Source organism: Lipotes vexillifer, unplaced genomic scaffold (assembly GCF_000442215.2).
Source record: "Lipotes vexillifer unplaced genomic scaffold, Lipotes_vexillifer_v1.1 scaffold627, whole genome shotgun sequence".
NCBI classification, from domain to species: domain Eukaryota; kingdom Metazoa; phylum Chordata; class Mammalia; order Artiodactyla; family Lipotidae; genus Lipotes; species Lipotes vexillifer.
Window position 1 is genome coordinate 1,132,022 of NW_006787891.1, and position 18,762 is coordinate 1,150,783.

The following is an 18,762-nucleotide window of genomic DNA, read 5'->3' on the forward strand; positions in this document are numbered from 1 at the left end:
TTAGTAGGAATATGGTCTAGGTAGTATAAGCATGCACTCTTACTTAAAGCAAGTGTACTGTAGGACAAAGAAAGCAACTATATATGAGAAGCACTTTGTTTTTAAAGGCACGCTGTACTTTCTGTATGCTTGTATTGTTCTTCTAGAAGTCAATGCTTAAAAGAAACTACTAAAATCCACCCCCCACCCCAATGAAATTTTCTTTAGCTGTCTCACTAGTCTCTTGTTCACTTGCTGAGAATGCTTCCCTTTGTTCCGTTGTGTGAATGCCTGCGATTTAATTATATTTAATAACTGCCTGTTCAAAATTTATTGGTGAGTTACACAATTTTAAAATAGATGAAAAGATTATACAATATTTTGAACTCACCATGCTTTTCTATTAAGGTATGTCAAATATTATATCACTTCATATTTACTGGGTACTAAGTCTATTAAACTGTTCTAAAACCCAAAGATAAAGACTTCTGCGAAGTGGTCAGGGGTGGTTCTTCCATCTCTGTGTGTCCACTGAATAGCCTATGCAAAGTGTATCAGTATGCGAGGTAGTTTCTGAACAAAACAATTTAATTTCCACATTCTATATAAAGTTTACTTGGTTATAGGTTATTCAGTATTCCAAATTAAAAAAAATTCTATCTAAAAGTCTCATGGACTTTCATCACGTGTTTCAATTTCTTACTCAGAAGGACCAAGATAATCTGCTTGAATGCAGAAATAAAACACTGTTTTAGAATTGAAGAATGGGGGTAACTGGCACTTAATAGAGCTTGGTTAGGGGAAAAACAGGTATAAATAATTTACAATCAAGTTGCCTATATTCCAGAGTATCTTACAGATATCTTAAGTAATTTTGAAATCAGAGCAAATCAGACAAGGCAGAGGTAATGACAAGATGAATAAACCTTAATCTAACCTATCTTGGACACCTGTAATACATTAATTGTTAAAAATGAACCCATTCATAAGTATCCATTATGCCATGTTTATTTTAAAATAATTAATGAGAAATAACTGGCAAATATAACTGCCAAGCAAGTCAGGTTTGTATTGTTCTGCTTCTCTACTAGGAAGCTATTGTTATTCTCCCTAGTTACTATTTCATGTGGAACCCTTTCTATTATTCCACCTACTCCAAAAAGTGGCTTTTACATTTTTATTATTTTTTTCCTCTTTCTGTACAGGAACTTTATTGTAGCTAACTACTTCTTAGTTGAAAGATCAGTTTAGACCATATCTCATGGTAAAAGGGAAAGAAAACAGAACATAAAAATGGTTAGTACTTTACCCAAGGTCAGAGTTAAAAGGAGTATATTAAAATTTCTCCTGTGCCTATCTAAACATCTACATATTGACCTGATTATTCAATACTATATGCACACAGTCCAAGTTTTGTGGGGATTCTGGTTTTAAAAGTCAGTATCTGGGCTTCCCTGGTGGCACAGTGGCCGAGAGTCCGCCTGCCGATGCCGGGTACACGGGTTCGTGCCCCGGTCCGGGAGGATCCCACGTGCCGCGGAGCGGCTGCGCCCGTGAGCCATGGCCGCTGAGCCTGCCCGTCCGGAGCCTGTGCTCCGCAACGGGAGAGGCCACAGCGGTGAGAGGGCCGCTTACCGGGGGGGAAAAAAAAAAAAAGTATCTGACACAAGAGTGAACACAGGCTTCCCCTGCTATCTGAAAGTAGAGCTTTCCTATGAAACCTTTTGTAAGCCAAAATAGGTAAAGCAAAGAAGAAATTACCTCAAGACATATCTTGCTAACGGACGCACAAAATAATTCAAGATAAAGCACAGATGCTCACAGACACAGTTCAAAGCTATGGTGGCTTGATGCTGAATGTAGTTCCCAGGGAGAGAGGTTGGCAGTGCCACTCTGGCTGCTTGGGGCTCTCCGCAAAGCAAATGCTGAACACTATTTTCACTTTTCACCTCTTTTCATAAAGGTGAACATCCACTTAAGATTTCTTTCCGTTAAGTGAAAGCAGGTACTAATGTAGGTCTTTCATGAAAGCGAAGTGGAGTAAAGCAAATTTTTGAAAAGCGGAGGACACCTGCGTACTGTATGATATCCCCATTACGTGAAATGTAACAGGCAAAACTATCCTGTGATGTTGGGCGTGGGAGAGTGAGTAGTGACTGGAAGAAGTTACAGGGGCCTGCTGGGGTGCTGGTTAGTTAGATGGGTGTGTTTACTGTGAAAATCCATCAGGCTGTACACTTAGGATTGGTGCATTCCTCTGTATGTATGCTATACTTCAATAAAAAGGTTTAGGTATAGTGTTGAAACTCTAATGGCTATATTTTTAAATAGAAATAAGGAAAGAAAAGTTAAGGGAACGAAGTAAAGAGCTCCGTAAGAAAGTGTGTATCCTTTGAAAGGACCATAATCTAACAACTTCTGCAAAAGGCTGAGGGTGATTAAGTCAGGGGAAAATTGGATCCCTGGAGAACTGCATGATGAGCAGAGAGGGTACTCACAAGGAAAAGGTGAATCTAAATGAGCGGGGGCGGGGGGCAGGGAGGAGACCACCATCTTTTGTTGAGAGGCAGGTGTCCAGCGAATGGGGCAACAGCAACTCCCCGCCCCCCACTACCATTACAAGGAAGGAGCACAGACTAATCAATGTTTCTTTTTTTTCTTTTTAAACAATGATCTCTGCTTGTCCACCACTGTAGATATAATTAGAAAACTTAATTCCTCCCTAGCCCTTAAAGTAACTCACAGGAACCCTGTAATTAGCTTTGATTATTATCTACTAATCAGGCACTGCATCTGTAAAAGACATAAGTTCGTTTTCTTTTGAGTTTTACATATTATAAATATTTTTGCTCATTATAATACTGTAATAGGCATCTGAAAATGTAAACCCTATCTTAAAGTCCTCCTTAATATGATACTACCAAAAATCATGAGAAAACAGAAACTGACTTAGAAAGTGATTTAATTAAATAAACAGATCTAAGATTTAAATCTGGAATCTTAGCTACCGAATGCTAGTAATTTTTTTAAAAACCCAAAAACTGCCCTTTGGAAAGAAGAGCACTGCCTGGCATTTGGTGAACTCCATCTTGAGTCCAATGTCACTACATGATTCCTAATTCTTTTGAAGTGAATGGGTTCAGCTTTTTCTAAGATATCTAGGAACGTTAAGGTCTGTGCACAACCTGTACTGTGCTCACAAGCTTAAGCAAATATGGAGACAAGAAAAACTTCCAGATTTACTTACATGTAGAAAGCAATGCACTATCGTTAAAGAGAGATTCCCAACCAATATAATGATAAAATCAAATAATTTATGTGGTTACTTGAAAAAGAATCTTTCAACCTTTAGAAGTATAGGCCCTTCTGACCTTGTGTTCTATTGGATTTGTCTGACAACAAGAAGTGAAAGAATTCTGTGGCTCCATTGTCTCAACAGTGGGATCTAAGAAAACACTGGCAGGACTCATCAGAGAGGTTTATGAGCCTCTGCAATTCAAAGAGATTAAAAGGAAAATCTACGGAGATTCTTTCACACTGAAGAATAACATTAAATAACTATTAGCAGCTTGGTTCAGTAAAGCTTACTAGAGCTCTCGCTGGGTCATTCACAACTTTCTAAAAGAGGAAAGGTTTTTCAGCTCCATTTGGGAATCAATAAATATTCCTTACTTCTTACCAGACAATGGAATTCCAGTCTTTTAAAACTTCCTCCTAATGACAGTAAAATTTCTAAAACAGCTCTTTGTTTGCTGCCTATATAATTACACTTCCTAATCCCAGGAAACCTTTTCTAACTGTAGCTACAATTCAAATAAATAAGTAAAAATAAATAAATAACAGCAACAAAAAGCTACCGAGAAGAGGAATTAAACTTTATTCTTTATGGATGAGATATCTAAAAGTCTCATTCAACCCACTACTGGCCAAAAGATCTAGTCTATCTGCAACTCTGTCCCTACTATTCAAGAGTGGCAATGTTGTGTGTTACTCAAGTGATCAAGTCCCCAGAACGCTCTCATTTAGCAGTTAGTGCATTGTATTTATTTGTATGCCATTTAAAACAAAGTTTATTTCAAACTTACAGAAGTCATCTATGTGTGTTAAAAGCAAATCGCCGTATTTTCCTTTAGATCTAAATTAGTATCTTGCTGCTTTAAAACCAAGTAATTTAATTTTAAACAATCACCTCCTTCTTAAAAATCATTTCAGTATACATAATTAAGTCTTTCATATAGGAAATAACTTGAAGGAAATCAGTTCCTTGTCCTTAATAGTCTCTGTTCTTAGAACAGTCTCTACCTTGATAACAGATTCAGAATCAGGCAACATTTAACTTGAAGCCTATTCATTAAATCATAAAGCTCTATAATTCTTTCCCAGATGAAATTAAAGAGTCACAACTGCAAGGCTTTCCATATTGCAGAAAAACTACAAACTTGGAGCTTAATTATGGACTTGAACTACGGTTCTTTCATGAGCTGAACAGAAACCCAGCGCTCATGAAAGGTACCAAATGAAACCCGGAAATTGAATTTCATGTTTCACTGCGGAAAGGCAGAACACAGTAGCAGAAGTAAGCCTGGCCTCTCACTCTGACCTTCAAATATGCCTCATTCCTGACTATCTGGAACTAAAATAGGAGGTTGTACACACCTATTCAAAACTTGGCAGCCTAGCACAGTGATTAAGAGTCAGAGAATGGCTTTGAGTTTCCCCTCTTATCAATTACTAGCTATGTGCCCTTAGTCAAATTACTTAAACCCTCTGGGCCTCAGACTCCTTCTCTGGAAAACAGATATTAATATCTTCCTTACAAGGTTGTTAAGCAACGATTAAAAGACAATTGCCATAGTTCTAGTGCTCAACAAATGGCAGCTATTTTAACTGTTATTATTAACTTATAATGTTTGTGTTGACCTGTCTATAACAGACCACAGGGAAATGACTCAATTATTGCATGGCTGGGGGGCAGGGAGTGGGGGGAGCCTCGAGTACCACAGTGTAGGACGGCAGCAACTTTCACCTTGTCTGGATTTGTAACAGGGTTAAGAAGTTTGATGTACTTTACTGTTGTCAGTTCCATTAAAATTGATCTATTATTATCAAAGCCATAGTCCATATTATTATTTAGTCCTTCCAAAGTATCAAACAGAACTGAAAGATGGGGGAAAAAAAATCAAAATAATTTATGGATTAAATTCAGAGGTTAGACATAATGACAGTAGATTAGAAAGTCAGGGGAGGCTTTCTTTTGTGGGGGGTGGAGCTAGGAGGAGTAGAGTTGGAACTTGAACAAAGAATAAGCTGTGAAGAATCAGAATGCAAGGGTATTCTGAGTAACAACAAACAGTATAAGCAGATGTGTTTGGGAACCCCTAAGTGAACGGGGAGAAGATTCACATTAGGTTTGTGATCGGCGATAAGGCTGGAAGAAGTAATTAGGGACAAACTTAAGAGCTTCTGTCCCATCTAAATTCCATGTGAATGGGTAAATGTTGTGTTAGGGAGTGGGTAGTTATATAAGTTCTTAAACAAGAGTAAGAATAAAGAAAGCTAGACCAATCAAAATGTAAATGACTACGGGGAGAAGGCCAATTAGCAGCTGTGGAAGTAACCTGAGTCTATATTATAATCTGGGTATGGTCTATTGTGGTAGCTGCGAGAATAAAAAGATCACTTAGAGGGAAAAGAAAAACACATTAAAGAAGAAATGCCAACACTCATTTTTAATTCATTGGCTATATACTGAGCAAACTAGAAGTAATCAGAGTGTAATATGAAAGAAAGATTTCAAGTCTGAGGGTTAAAAACAAGCAATGAGAAAGGTGGACCCAGTCTTGGTTTTGAACCCAGTCTTGGTTTTGAACCCAGTGATTTCAGTCGGGTCGAGTACCCGAGTAGAAATTGGGAAAGAGGTTAAAGATGGAGACACAAACTTCCTAAAATCCTACATTATCTCTGTTATTAAATCAAAACTTCCAATTATGTCCAAGTATTACAGGATTATAACTATAATCTTGCCCGTAGGTTCCTATAGCATTATTTGAAAGTAGCCAAATTTTTTTCCAAAATCATTGAGAAATGATCTTAAAATACATTGTCATTGCAAAAGCAGTTATTTGTATTCAAGTAAAAGTAACAAATAATGCGAGTAGTCACCTTCTTATGACAAAGAAGATGAAGCAAGAGGACCTTCACAGAAAGTTTTATCTATATTATCTTCCCTCTCTGAAGAAATGCAAGTCCCTAACTGTCTAGATGGATTTTCTGCATCATTTCACATACTTACTTTTCCCAGAAACAGTCACCAAGAAAACATGCCCCCTGATGCTTATCTTCGAGTTTTACCTGAAGCACATTTTTATAGCCAATTTTCAAATTCCTAAAATCAAATGGAAAAACTGATATGACCATAAATGGAAACCCTAATCTGACTAATACAAGTATTTTATAAGGGTCAGTTTTAGCACATAATTTACACAAACATCCACTGGCCTTAAGTCATTATTCCAAACAGTTAACCCAAATTCATATTATCTACATTTAAAAGTATTACTTCGCTTCTTATGGAGTTAATCAGTCTTTAGTGTTAACCTGCTTTTCAGCAAGTACTTTTATTTTAAATTTAAGAAATTACATGTTGATTCAGTTCCCTGACACACAAATGTTGGTGGGGTTTTAAGGTACGTTCCTCATCTGATCCAAAATTTACTTATTTATCTCCCATTCTCAAATATTTATCCTAATAAAGGGATGGAGTGAATTGTACAACAACTGAAACGACCTTTTGTATCTAGGTAAGGAGTGTATAGCTGATAAGCTTTAAGTAAAGACACTAACTTTACAACGTCTGGCTCAATCCTCTTCAGAGCCCAGCTGTCTTGGGTATCCAAGCACTTGGCCAATTGTGTAGCATGAAGGCTCCACATCACCAAAATAATTCACTAACAGAGAAACAAGGTACATCTTAATATAAAACAATATACCACCAAGGAGTCCAGACACAATCCACTTATTTTTTTACAACATAATTTAATTTGACTGACTTCATTTGAAGGTCTGTTCCTCTTCAGATCACAGTGAAGTAACCTAACTCATAAGCTGTGTCACTCCGTACAGCCACCGAGACATCAGAGATCTGTGTGACTCACACTACAAAGCTATTGAATCACGATCCCTATTCTTTTCATGATATACTTCTGACGTGTTTTTAAATGTGCTTAATATATGAGAAAACTCCCCACAAGAATTATAAAGGCACAAAAAATCTATTCAACAGATATTATTCATATGAACATTTTATAAATCCTAAAAAGATTTTCCAAAGTGTTCATCTGGTTGTCTGAAGTGCAAAGCCTAAACTTGAATAACTAACTACATGCCTTTCAAGGGAACATGGGAAGCAGTCTTTGGAAGCATCCTTACAAACAATAAGGTAAATATGTCCAACTGGAACTAACTGATTAAATTCACTAGTTAACATTACTTTCAAAATGTATAATATCTGGGAACTGAATATTACTAATCTTTTATTAGGTTTGCTTTTCTAATGAGCCTGGCCAACACTGCCCTAAAATGTCAACCAAGAATACAGAAGTGTAAATGAGGGAGAAAAAAACACAGGTACTTTACTTTAGGTCACCTATCCTAGAATATTTCTTTTGATAATTTCTTTTGTAAAGCAAAAAATATGGATTTCAAGGGCTCCTTTAAACGATCTTTTACAGAAATAAATGGTTGTAGGTAATATTATGAGGCTTTCCTTACAAAAGAGCACCAACTTTGAGCTGTGAAATATGAGAAAGTGTTCAACATCCGCCAATAAAACATCTCCTGCCTCCTTTCCAAGTATACAGAACGCAAACTTATTTTATACTATACGTTAATGCAGGGCAGGAAACAAACATATTTAAAGCACACACCATGAAAAGAAAGTTCTACAATGAACTATCACCACATGCAAAAAGGGTTCTGTATAACAAAGCTATTTCCATGTCCCCAGGGGTTGACCCAGAAAAAAAGAGTGCTTTGACCTGGTTATAACAACTCTCTCTCTTGGTAACCTATCCTGGTCTTCAACAAATTATCACTCTCAAAGTTTTTCCTTCTATCAAATCTAAATCCTCAGTGTTAGAAGTTCAAGTTCATTTCCTTCTTTCAAGGAGCTATTTATTGAAGATGGGTAAAGAAGGAAAAATTAATGTCGGTAATCAAGAGAAATGACAATACAAAACCAGGTTTATTATGAGATTTTTGAAATAGCTCTAGTATGAAAGGCCTAAAACCAGCAAGTTGTATCTGGATAAGAAACTTCTATTCCTTATCTAAACAGCAAGCCAATTTCAATTTAAAACTGAAACAAAGCATTCTCACTATTTGGAGCCTCTGGTAATGAAGGAAATATTTAGTACTTAGATCTGAGGTACTAAAATGTCATGAAAATTTGTATTTCTACTGTCCTTCTAGAAAAGCTCACCCGCCTGAAAAACATGCAAAGCAGACAGACATCATATAAATTCCCAGAAGATCTGCCTATTTATTGGAATCATGAATCAAGCCCAATCTCACTGTATTTGGTTTGTCTAAACTTTGTTGTGACCTCATCAATGAGTTACAAGAATCTCCTGAGATGCAGTAGGCTAGAGCTCCTTCCATTAAAACCTCTAAACCAAGGATTCAAAGCTCAAAAGAAATCCACATTTCCAAAGACTTCTCAAAGGCAATGAGAAAGGCTTGAAGATGCTGCTTATTTGTTCTTCTAACATCTCTTAAACCTCCTTCACGTAATTCTACTGCTCACTTTTAACCCTGCTTCCTATTTCTCCCATTTCTGGTCTTACTCACCCAATACCCTAGCAAGGGAGAATATTTTTTGATTCCTGATCTCTCCCTACCTCTCTTCTCTGTCCACAGTAGGTTTCTAGTTAGTTTCACTGATAAGTTCTTTTTTTTTTTTTTTTTTTTTCCCGTCCGCAGGCCCCTCACCGCTGTGGCCTCTCCTGTTGCGGAGCACAGGCTCCGGACGCGCAGGCTCAGCGGCCATGGCTCAAGGGCCCAGCCGTTCCGCGGCATGTGGGATCTTCCCGGACCAGGGCACGAACCCATGTCCCCTGCATCAGCAGGCGGACTCCCAACCACTGCACCAGCAGGGAAGCCCACTGATAAGTTCTTAATAGTACCAAGCTGTGGAGTAGCAAAAATGCAGAGCGACAGTGCAAGTACACACCCTACACTCCTTAAGATACAGTTTTGTGGATTATCCTCACCTTAAGCAAATCAGCACCCCAGAATAAAGACTGGTAAAGATGTGCAAAGCAACATGAGAGACTGTCATCTACAGTAGAACTTGGTCACTTTAGAAACATAGGTAACTTCTCACACACAATACATCCATGTTTATTAGTTTCTACACTTTCACAGAAATTTTACCACGTGAAGCAAGGTCAGAAAGATGTATCTATGGATAGAATTCATTCTCAAATGAAACCACCTCTACATTCTTTTGCCGGAAGTGCAAGAATTTACAGAAGAAACACAACATTGGAAAGATGCACATAAATGCACCAAATAGGAGGACCCAATATTCAAGCCATATTTGAAAATTAATCCAAATTCATTGCAAAGTTATATTTATTGGTTTCTTAACATTTTTTAAAAAGTACTGTTAAGTTCATCAGTCTTAAAAAAGTAGAAGGGCTTTAGAGATGATTAGTATTATGAAAGTGACTATTAAAAACTAATTCCCCAGTACATAAGCAAATTGCTTATGAAGTCTTTCCACAAAGGAATCACACACTAACTGTAAGAATGACTTAATTTTACTGATACAACTCCCTCTGAAAACAGATATGGATATTCTATATATATTGTTGGCTTTAACCTATAATGTTGTATCTCAGAAATAAAGCCTTATTTCTCAAACCAAATTTTCATAACCTTAGTAGTAGGAGCCTTACAATCATTTTGTTAGGTTTGATCGTGTACTGGCGCGGGGCATGGGAGGAGATTCAATAATCAAGTACAGAGACAGTGAGCTTTTATCAACACATGTGAGTCAATGCTGAGCCTGGTGCGCTATGGCAGAGTGCAACTGAGTGTTTTCCCCACAGGCTGTGGCTGATTATCGACTCCCCCCATTAGCATGTAGGGTGCATATTGAAGGTTCAGATAGAAGGCTGAGGGACTGCTATCCCAAGGCCAGTGCTGAAAGACAGCCTATCACTTCGTGTAACTGCAGTCCATGTGTGACAAACCTGACCTACATTTGTCCCTTTCGTTCTCACAAGAGCTTGTCACTGTTTTAAGAAGCTATTTTCTAAAATGCATAAAAGAAATGACTTTTAAAATTGCTTAGGAAATGTGCATTCCTAAGATATCACTTATAACAATCTTACAAAGAATATAGTTTATCCAGGAGATCATCATGAAAACCTAGCCTAAAACAAGTTCAGAGACAGCAAAGAGTGCTTTAAGATGTTATCCTTTATAGTATCTTCCTATAGATTGTCATTTATACAGTATATAGTCTTAAAAGTACTCAATGAAAAGTTTAATCAGTACATAATTAAATTTAATAAAAAGTTTTTAAACATAAAAAACATATTAATTAGGAATGTGTAATTAAGCATTTTTCATTAGTTATAAAAAGTAGCTTTCATGGCTTCACAAGAAGCCACATCCTAGTAGTTTTGCTGACTTCTCAATGGATACATAGTAATCACTACTAAGAATAGGGCATAATTAAAAACAGTGACGGGAGGGAAGGAGTAAAGGAGGCAATAACAACTTGGTGCAAATGTTGGAAAGCGTTCCCCAGAAATGGCTGCAGACTGTGCTTCACAGAGCTGCCAATGTGCTGGGGCTCCTCACCACAAGTACCTACCATGCCGCTGCAGGTCATACTCTTTTTTTGTTTCTTCATTCCCTAGAATTTTCCATGCCTGGTCAACTTCGATGAACTTCTGTATACATTCCTCCACTGTTCTTGCTGGTACATCTGCACTTTGTTTATCTGGATGATACTGCCAATCAAAAACAAGGGGGGTGGGGTGATGAGTAGAGAGGGTTGGGGGGGTAGGTTAAAAAAAAAAACTATAAATCTGAGATTTCGTTAAGAGAGAAGGTAATGAGAAGATGAAAACTAAGATGCCAAGCAACGAGACAACAATGTTGGGCACCGGAGACAACTGCCAGGTTAATTAGAGCACTGGAGTAGCTATAAATCCACCAGTGACATGATCTGTCACAATCTGCAAAAACAGCATTTTCTGGATAATTTGCTGATGGAATCACTGGTCTCATGGACAATTTACCCAGAGCGGATGACTAACACACACAGAAATAGGTACATGCAGACGAGCAGGACCTGACAGAGGAAGAGTACAAACTCTGTACAGAGTATGAAGCTCTCCTTATACAATATGCTTGGCTGTAGATATCATAACGATGGACTACTACTAGCTTTTCTTTTGAAATTACACAATTATTACTTTAAATTAAAACACTTCTCATCTTCTGGCTCAGCCCTGAAGATTTTAAAGTTATAAATCCCCAAACACAAATTTGTATTGAAAAATGGTTATTTTAGGGCAGATTTGTAAGAAACAATTTTAAAGAACTCAACAAAACATCTGAATACAAATTAATTCGTTAGTAAATCTTTCTTACATTTGTTTTCATGCTGAACATTCTCCACACTGCTGGTGATCCTCACTAGCAGAGCAAAGGCTACTGTGATATTTGGTTGCCCAGAAGAACTAACGAACATCACGTATGCTGGGAGAAAGATTACAGGGCAAACAAAGAGAACCAGGCTTCCATGTTCCCTCGGGGAAACTATTTCTCTCCTCCTCCTATGCCCAAATCTACCAGCTATTTAAATATTTAAGCTAATTAATATAATGACTGAAGAAAAGGAAACTTAGGCTTTATTGTTTCATCTTTTCTAGGCCATGATTTATCAAATGATGCTCATGAAAGTTATTCCCATACTGAGGTTTAAGCAATCCTTAAAGCTAGGATATTTAGTAATGTACCAAAGTCAAAATAGAGTACGCGCTACAGCAAGTTCTCCACCTAACCCTTCTTCTAACACTATGTGAAAAAGTTCTGTATAGCAAGCTTGGTATGAATCAATGTTATTTCATGCAACATGCTCAAGTACACCACTAGTATACATTTAAGATGTATCAATACTTACATGTGAAAATGCAATCTCAGTATGCCGCTAACATTGAGTAAGGCCCTAGAGAAACCATTCTAATCTAGCAGCTGTATCACAGAAGTACAGACTAGAAGATAGGTAATTTCTAATAGGCCACTTGGTGCAATGAACAGAACACAATGGACTAATCATACACCAACCCGACCAAGAAAGCCCTACAAAACCAAGAATTAGTTCCTGGCTGCCCCAAACTAAAAGCTATCACTAAATTTTGAGTCATGTATCAGTTCTATGGTAGTCAAAGCACAATTCAATCATTTTCCCTAATTTGGTATTTTCCTATTATTTTAAATAAGTAATTCACCATCTGAGGCTTTTAGATCTATTCTGTTGTGCTAACAGAATGCAATAAATTTTATGCTGTGATATAGGTTTTAATTAAAAAATGAAAGTTATAGCAAGAAAATAAGTATGTCATTTGGGGTACCAAAATCCTCAGTCCAATCTGCTTTGACAGAAAGTTCCAGAACAAAATGAAGGTCTAAAAAAGATAATATTCTGTGGTAGGCTGATAATAGCCCCCAAAAATATCAGGCCCTAATCCCTAGTTCCTGTAAATGTTACCTCATTTGGAAAAGGGGTCTTTGTAGATGTGAATTAAGTTAAAGATTGAGAAGATTATCCTGAACTGTGCAGGTGGGTCCTAAATATAATCAAAGAATTTTTATAAGAAAGAGGCAGAGGGAGATGTGACACACAGAGGGGAAGGTGATGTGAAGACTGTGCAGAGAGATTTTAAATACTGGCCTTAAAGACTGGAGTGATGAGACCATAAGCCAAGGAATGCTGGCAGCCACCAGATGCTAAAAGAGACAAGGAATGGACTCTCCCCCTAGAGCCTCTAGAGGAATGGTGGCCCAGCCAATACTTTGATTTTGGCCCAGTTATACTGATTTTGGACTTCTAGCCTCCAGAATTGTGAAAGAATAAATTTCTGTTGTTTTAAGCCACCAAGTTTGTGGTAATTTACTTCAGCGGCCACAAGAAATTATACACAATCTAAATACATCTACAGTTTAAAACTAGAATATAACAGACACAACAACTTCTAAAGATATTTCAATTAAAGGTCTATTAATAAAATGGTGTCATTATTATGTACATTTATATTTATTTATTTATTTATTTATTTATTTTTGGCCAAGTTGGGTCTTCATTGCTGCACACAGGCTTTCTCTAGTTGCAGTGAGCGGGGGATATGCTTCGTTGTGGTGCGCAGGCTTCTCACTGTGGTGGCTTCTCTTGCTGTGGGGCATGGGCTCTAGGCGTGCGGGCTTCAGTAGTTGTGGCACAAGGGCTCAGTAGTTGTGGCTCACAGGCTCTGGAGTGCAGGCTCAGTAGTTGTGGCGCACAGGCTTAGTTGCTCCGCAGCATGTGGGATCTTCCCAGACCAGGGCTCCAACCCATGACCCCTGCATTGGCAGATGGATTCTTAACCACTGCACCACCAGGGAAGTCCATTATACACATTCTTAACTTAAAATATGCAAAGATTCTTTACTGCACACAAAAATCAAGCCTCTAATACTAGGTTCCAAGACTTTCTGATCCCAATGAACGTTAATTTTTCCTACTATTTCTATATTGGAGCCCTCCCATGAGAGGCAGGCTCAAGCATTCACTAGCACCACAAGGACCACAGTCATTTTCCTCTGTTGTCAAGGTTTATTTTATTTTATTTTTTAAGGTTTCTTTTTTCGGGGGGCTGTGTTGGGTCTTCATTGCTCCGCGCAGGCTTTCTCTAGCTGCGGCGAGAGGGGGCTACTCTCCATTGCAGCGCGGGCTTCTCATTGCAGTGACTTCTCTTGTTGCAGAGCACGGGCTCTAGGCGTGCAGGCTCAGTAGTTGTGGCGCACGGGCTTAGATGCTCCACGGCATGTGGGATCTTCCCGGACCGGGGCTCGAACCCATGTCCTCTGCACTGGCAGGAGGATTCTTATCCACTGCACCACCAGCAAGTCCCGTCAAGGCTTATTCTTTGCTCTTCTTCACTTTGAATCCCACTAGCCAAACTTTCCCACTGTTGAGAGCCCAAAGCTATTCCTACTTCATTCACTCAATGACCCAATGAAAGACAGAAAATCTATAGCATTCTGTGTTCCAGGGGCTGACTTACTAACTGAGGAGCCAGAAACAGCCACAAAAAGATAGCATGAGCTTCCTTACTTTAGAAAAATGCCGGCTAAATCATACAAACAGCAGGGAGTTCTGAGGAAAACACTCACCAATCAAATACAGAAAATATTGATACTCTTAATTAACAGAATAGGTATGTACTAAAATCAGTGTTGCAAAGTTCAATTATTTTAACTTCTATTTGTTACCAATACTAAGCTGAAATGCATTTTGCTGGAACTGGAAGAACTTAAGTGCACCTAGAAGCAAGGAACTCAAAATTAAGAAATCAGCAAATCTTTCAACAAACAATTGGAAAATTAAAGTTTAAGAAATTACCAATTGCAATAGCCTCAAGGTCAAAAAAATGGAAATAAATGGAAAGAAATAATATGTTCATGATGGGAAGATCCTGTCCATCTTTCCTAAACTGATACACAAATTTTATGCAATTCCTATAGAATTCCAGTGAGCCACTCTGAAGAAGTAGACAAGATGATGATAATATTTACATGGAAAAACAAAGGATCTAGAACAGGCAAAAGAATCTTCAAAAAGTACATAGTTGAAGGACTTACATGATTTCATGACTTAATATAAAGCTATGGTAATCAAGACTGTAGTACTGGCATAAATATATAAAAATAGACAGTGGAACAGAAGAGTCTAGAACTAGAACATATGTATACAGTCACTTGATTTTCAACAAAAGTGCCAAGGCAGTTCAACTGGGAAAGGACAATCTAGAACAAATGATGTTGAAACAACTGGATGTCCATGTGGAAAAAAATTAACCTCAATCCCAATCTCATTACATACACAAAAATCAATTCAAGATGAATCATAGATATAAATGTAAAACACAGAACCATAAAGCTTCTAGAAGGAAACACAAGAGAATATCTTTGTCCCTTGGCAGGGACTGCTTTGACAAAAAGCACAAACTATAATGAAACAAAATGGATAAACTGAACTTCATCAAATTTAAAAATTTTCTGCTCATCAAAGATACCATTAAGAGAGTAAACAGACAAGCCACAGTCTGGGAAAAAAAATACTGAGTAAATAATTATCTAACAGAGGATGTGTATCCAGAATAAACAAACAAACAAACAAAAATCCTGTAAATCGATGGTAAAAAAGACATACTAATTAAAAATCAGGGGGAAAAACTTGAACAGACGTTTTTCAAAAGAAGACATGAATAGACAATTACACACGAATGTACATTCAAACCTTTTCATTAATTATCAGGGAAATGTAAATTAAAATCATGAGATACTTTTAAACACCTAATAGAATAGCTCAAATAAAAAAGACTGATGACACTAAATGCTGATGAGAATATGGAATAACTGGAACACTCATGTTGCTGGCAGGAAACAATTTGGCAATTTGTTATAAACGAACACACATATCTACTCTGTGGTCAAGCAATTCCACTTCTGGATAGTTACCTAAGAGAAATAAAACATAAAAATGTATGCCCACAAAAAGACTTATCAAAGAATGTACTAACACTCATGTTATTCACAACAACCACAACCTGGAACCATAAATGTCTATCAACAGGAGAATGGATAAACTATAGTATATCCATAGGGGAATACTATTCAACAACATAAAAGAAAAAAACTATGATACACTCAATAATAACACAGATATATATCTAAAACATTACATTGGGACTTCCCTGGCGGTCCAGTGGTTAAGACTTCACGTTTCCACTGTAGGGGGCATGGGTTCAATCCCTTGTTGGGGAACTAATATCTCACATGCCCTGGTGTGGCCTAAATAAATTAACTAATTAAATATTATGTTGAGCAAAAGAAGCAAGAACAAAGGGTACATAGTATATGATTACATTGATATGAAGTCCAAATTCAGGCAAAATTAAATCTATACAGTTGGCCCTCCATATCTCTGGATATGCCATTCTATATAAAGGACTTGAACATCCTTGGTTTTTGGTATCCTCAGGATGTCCTGAACCAATCCCCCAAGAATACCTGGGGATGACTATAGTGATAAAAGTTAAACGTTGGTTTCCAGGTTGGAACGGGGTATAGGGGATATAAGTTAACTAGAAAGGGACATAAGAGAATTTTCTGGAAAAACAGAAATGTTCTATATCTTGTTTGGGGTGGTAGCAACATGGTATCAAATTTCACCAAACTGAACACTTAAGATCCATGCAGTTTTCAGTGTATGTTGACCATATCTCATAGAAAAATACCTTCAAATATGTCTAAATGTTTTAAAAGGAATTTAATGAATCTTTCTAAGCCATAAAGGAAAATGAGAAATTTCTTTCAATATTAAACAGAGAAAAGTACAATAAAAACATAGAAAACTAATGAAAAGACAGATATGAATTAGTGAAAAGTTTGAATTACAGCCTAGCTTATGGAAATATAGTTTTATTTACTTTCAAGTACATATGGCAACGTCCAAAAACTTTAAAACATTTTTTAAAAGTTTAGTGTTGCTGAGTAGAGGACTAAAGTACATTCAAAATTAAAATATGATAAATATGTCACAATACTAAAAATACTGAGAGAGTATCTCTCTGTGATTCTTTATTATAATAGGACAAAGCTGTCTATCTCCAAAGTTTTAGCAAAGTGCTATTTTACTATTCTTAATTGACGTGACACTCACAACTTCATGGTCTATGTAACTTCCTCACATGAGGGGAAAACTATTCAATTATATAGACCTATGGTTTTCAAATCCCCAAGCCACTTATTGAGGATGAGAAAAATGAACACAAACAAAAGATTAAAAAACTGTCTTGATACAAAAATAAAGGATCACTCTTGACACTACAAAAGATATACAGAAAATAATTTTTTTAACAGAATTGGTATGTGCTATCTACTTACTATCTAATTGATAACTAATATTTTAATTATGGACTCTTAATTCTGACTAGCTGAGATTTTATGGCAATGGGTTGTTCAAAATAGAACATTTTATTTTGACTTTAGATTTTCTCCATAGAGTAAATCCAAGTGCTTTCAAAATTCCTAATTCTGGAGTGACTGTCACATTGTGTCAGCTCAGTGCAACTCAAAATGCGGTCATCAGGTTTGCAGCATCAGCATTATCTGCGAGTTCGTGAGAAGATGGCCCCATCTCAAACCTACAGAGCGGGACCCCAGAATCTGTTTCACCAAACTCTCCAGGCAATTATTATGCATGCTAAAGTCTGAGAAGTACACTGTTAGCCTCTACTGCTTAAAACAAAGAATTATTTGCAAGTTAGAAAATGAGTGCTTGATAAAAATTTCCCCTTGACAGATGCATTCCTCCAAATACTAAAAAAAAAGTGAGTGACACTCTGCAACTGTTAACCTATAACACCACAAAGAAAATTACATTAAGTGTACCAAGTCAGAAATTTTTCGATATTGGATACCTCTTGTTCAGTAATCATAAATGCCAACCTCTTTATTTCATTGTTTGCACAAATGCCAACTTACTTCAGTGATGAAGACGCTGATGAAATCTGAACAATATGCAAGTGGTATTTCAACCTGTTGATTTTTTTTAAAGAGGGGGGTATAATTTGTATGAGTCTTCAGCTACTGAAGACTGCAGTGGTGTCCACTGATAGGTTTAACACAAGTGCCAAGTGTTTTTCTATTAGAAAACACAGAGACAAGTGTTTTTCTACTAGAAGGGGAAAGAAAATTGAAGTATGTGTAAATTGTGAAAAGAGTATAATACAATACATTGTGAAAACTCTAGCAACTTCTAAAAGTTTTTAGTGAAAATTAATATATTCATTATATTACCAAATGAATCGTACTTCCAGCTGACCTTTTCTATTCACTAAGCAACATAAAGTTGAAATGAAATGGTATTTCTTTACAGTGAATGCATAAGACAGTTTTATGGTAAATTAACCACTACACAATAAGGTAATATTGGACCTAAACAGAGGTCGATCTGCTTAAATGCCTTTCTTACATTCCTTTTTAAAAGGAAATATTGCTTTATTTTACCAATAGCTTGTTACTTAAACGTTAAATCAAACAAAAAGTTAAGGAGGTCATATATTAAGCCTTTACTACACATTTGTGATTATACTGTTTAATTAAAAAAATACTGACTGCAAACGAAAAAAAATAACTATGAAAAGGACTTCGGGCAAATTTGATTAAACAAAAATTCCCACATCATCATGCTGATATTTTTTGATCTACCAAGGTGGCCCCTGAGCATACAGCACTTTGATTTTTCTCTATACATTAACAATGAGTTTAGTACCATCTAGCTAGTACCAGCTAGCTCTCATCACTAGTTTCACACTTTCTTGAATTCCAGAACCAAATTTCAAATATCTTCTAAGAGCTATCTTATTAGCACTACAAGTTCAACACATCTAAAACCCAATTTATCATCCAGACTCTAAAATTAGTTCCTTCTCCTGCTGA

General features: G+C 36.9%; 1 protein-coding gene across 1 annotated transcript in view; it reads right to left on the reverse strand.

Annotated features, from left to right (window-relative positions):
• DNAJC24 (DnaJ heat shock protein family (Hsp40) member C24) overlaps positions 1-18,762 on the reverse strand; it is a 60,632-nt gene that overhangs the window by 4,753 nt on the left and 37,117 nt on the right. Inside the window, exon 2 of the mRNA XM_007460928.1 lies at positions 10,865-11,003. Within this exon, the coding sequence (XP_007460990.1) occupies positions 10,865-11,003 (139 nt within the window). The remainder of the gene's footprint in view (positions 1-10,864; positions 11,004-18,762) is intronic.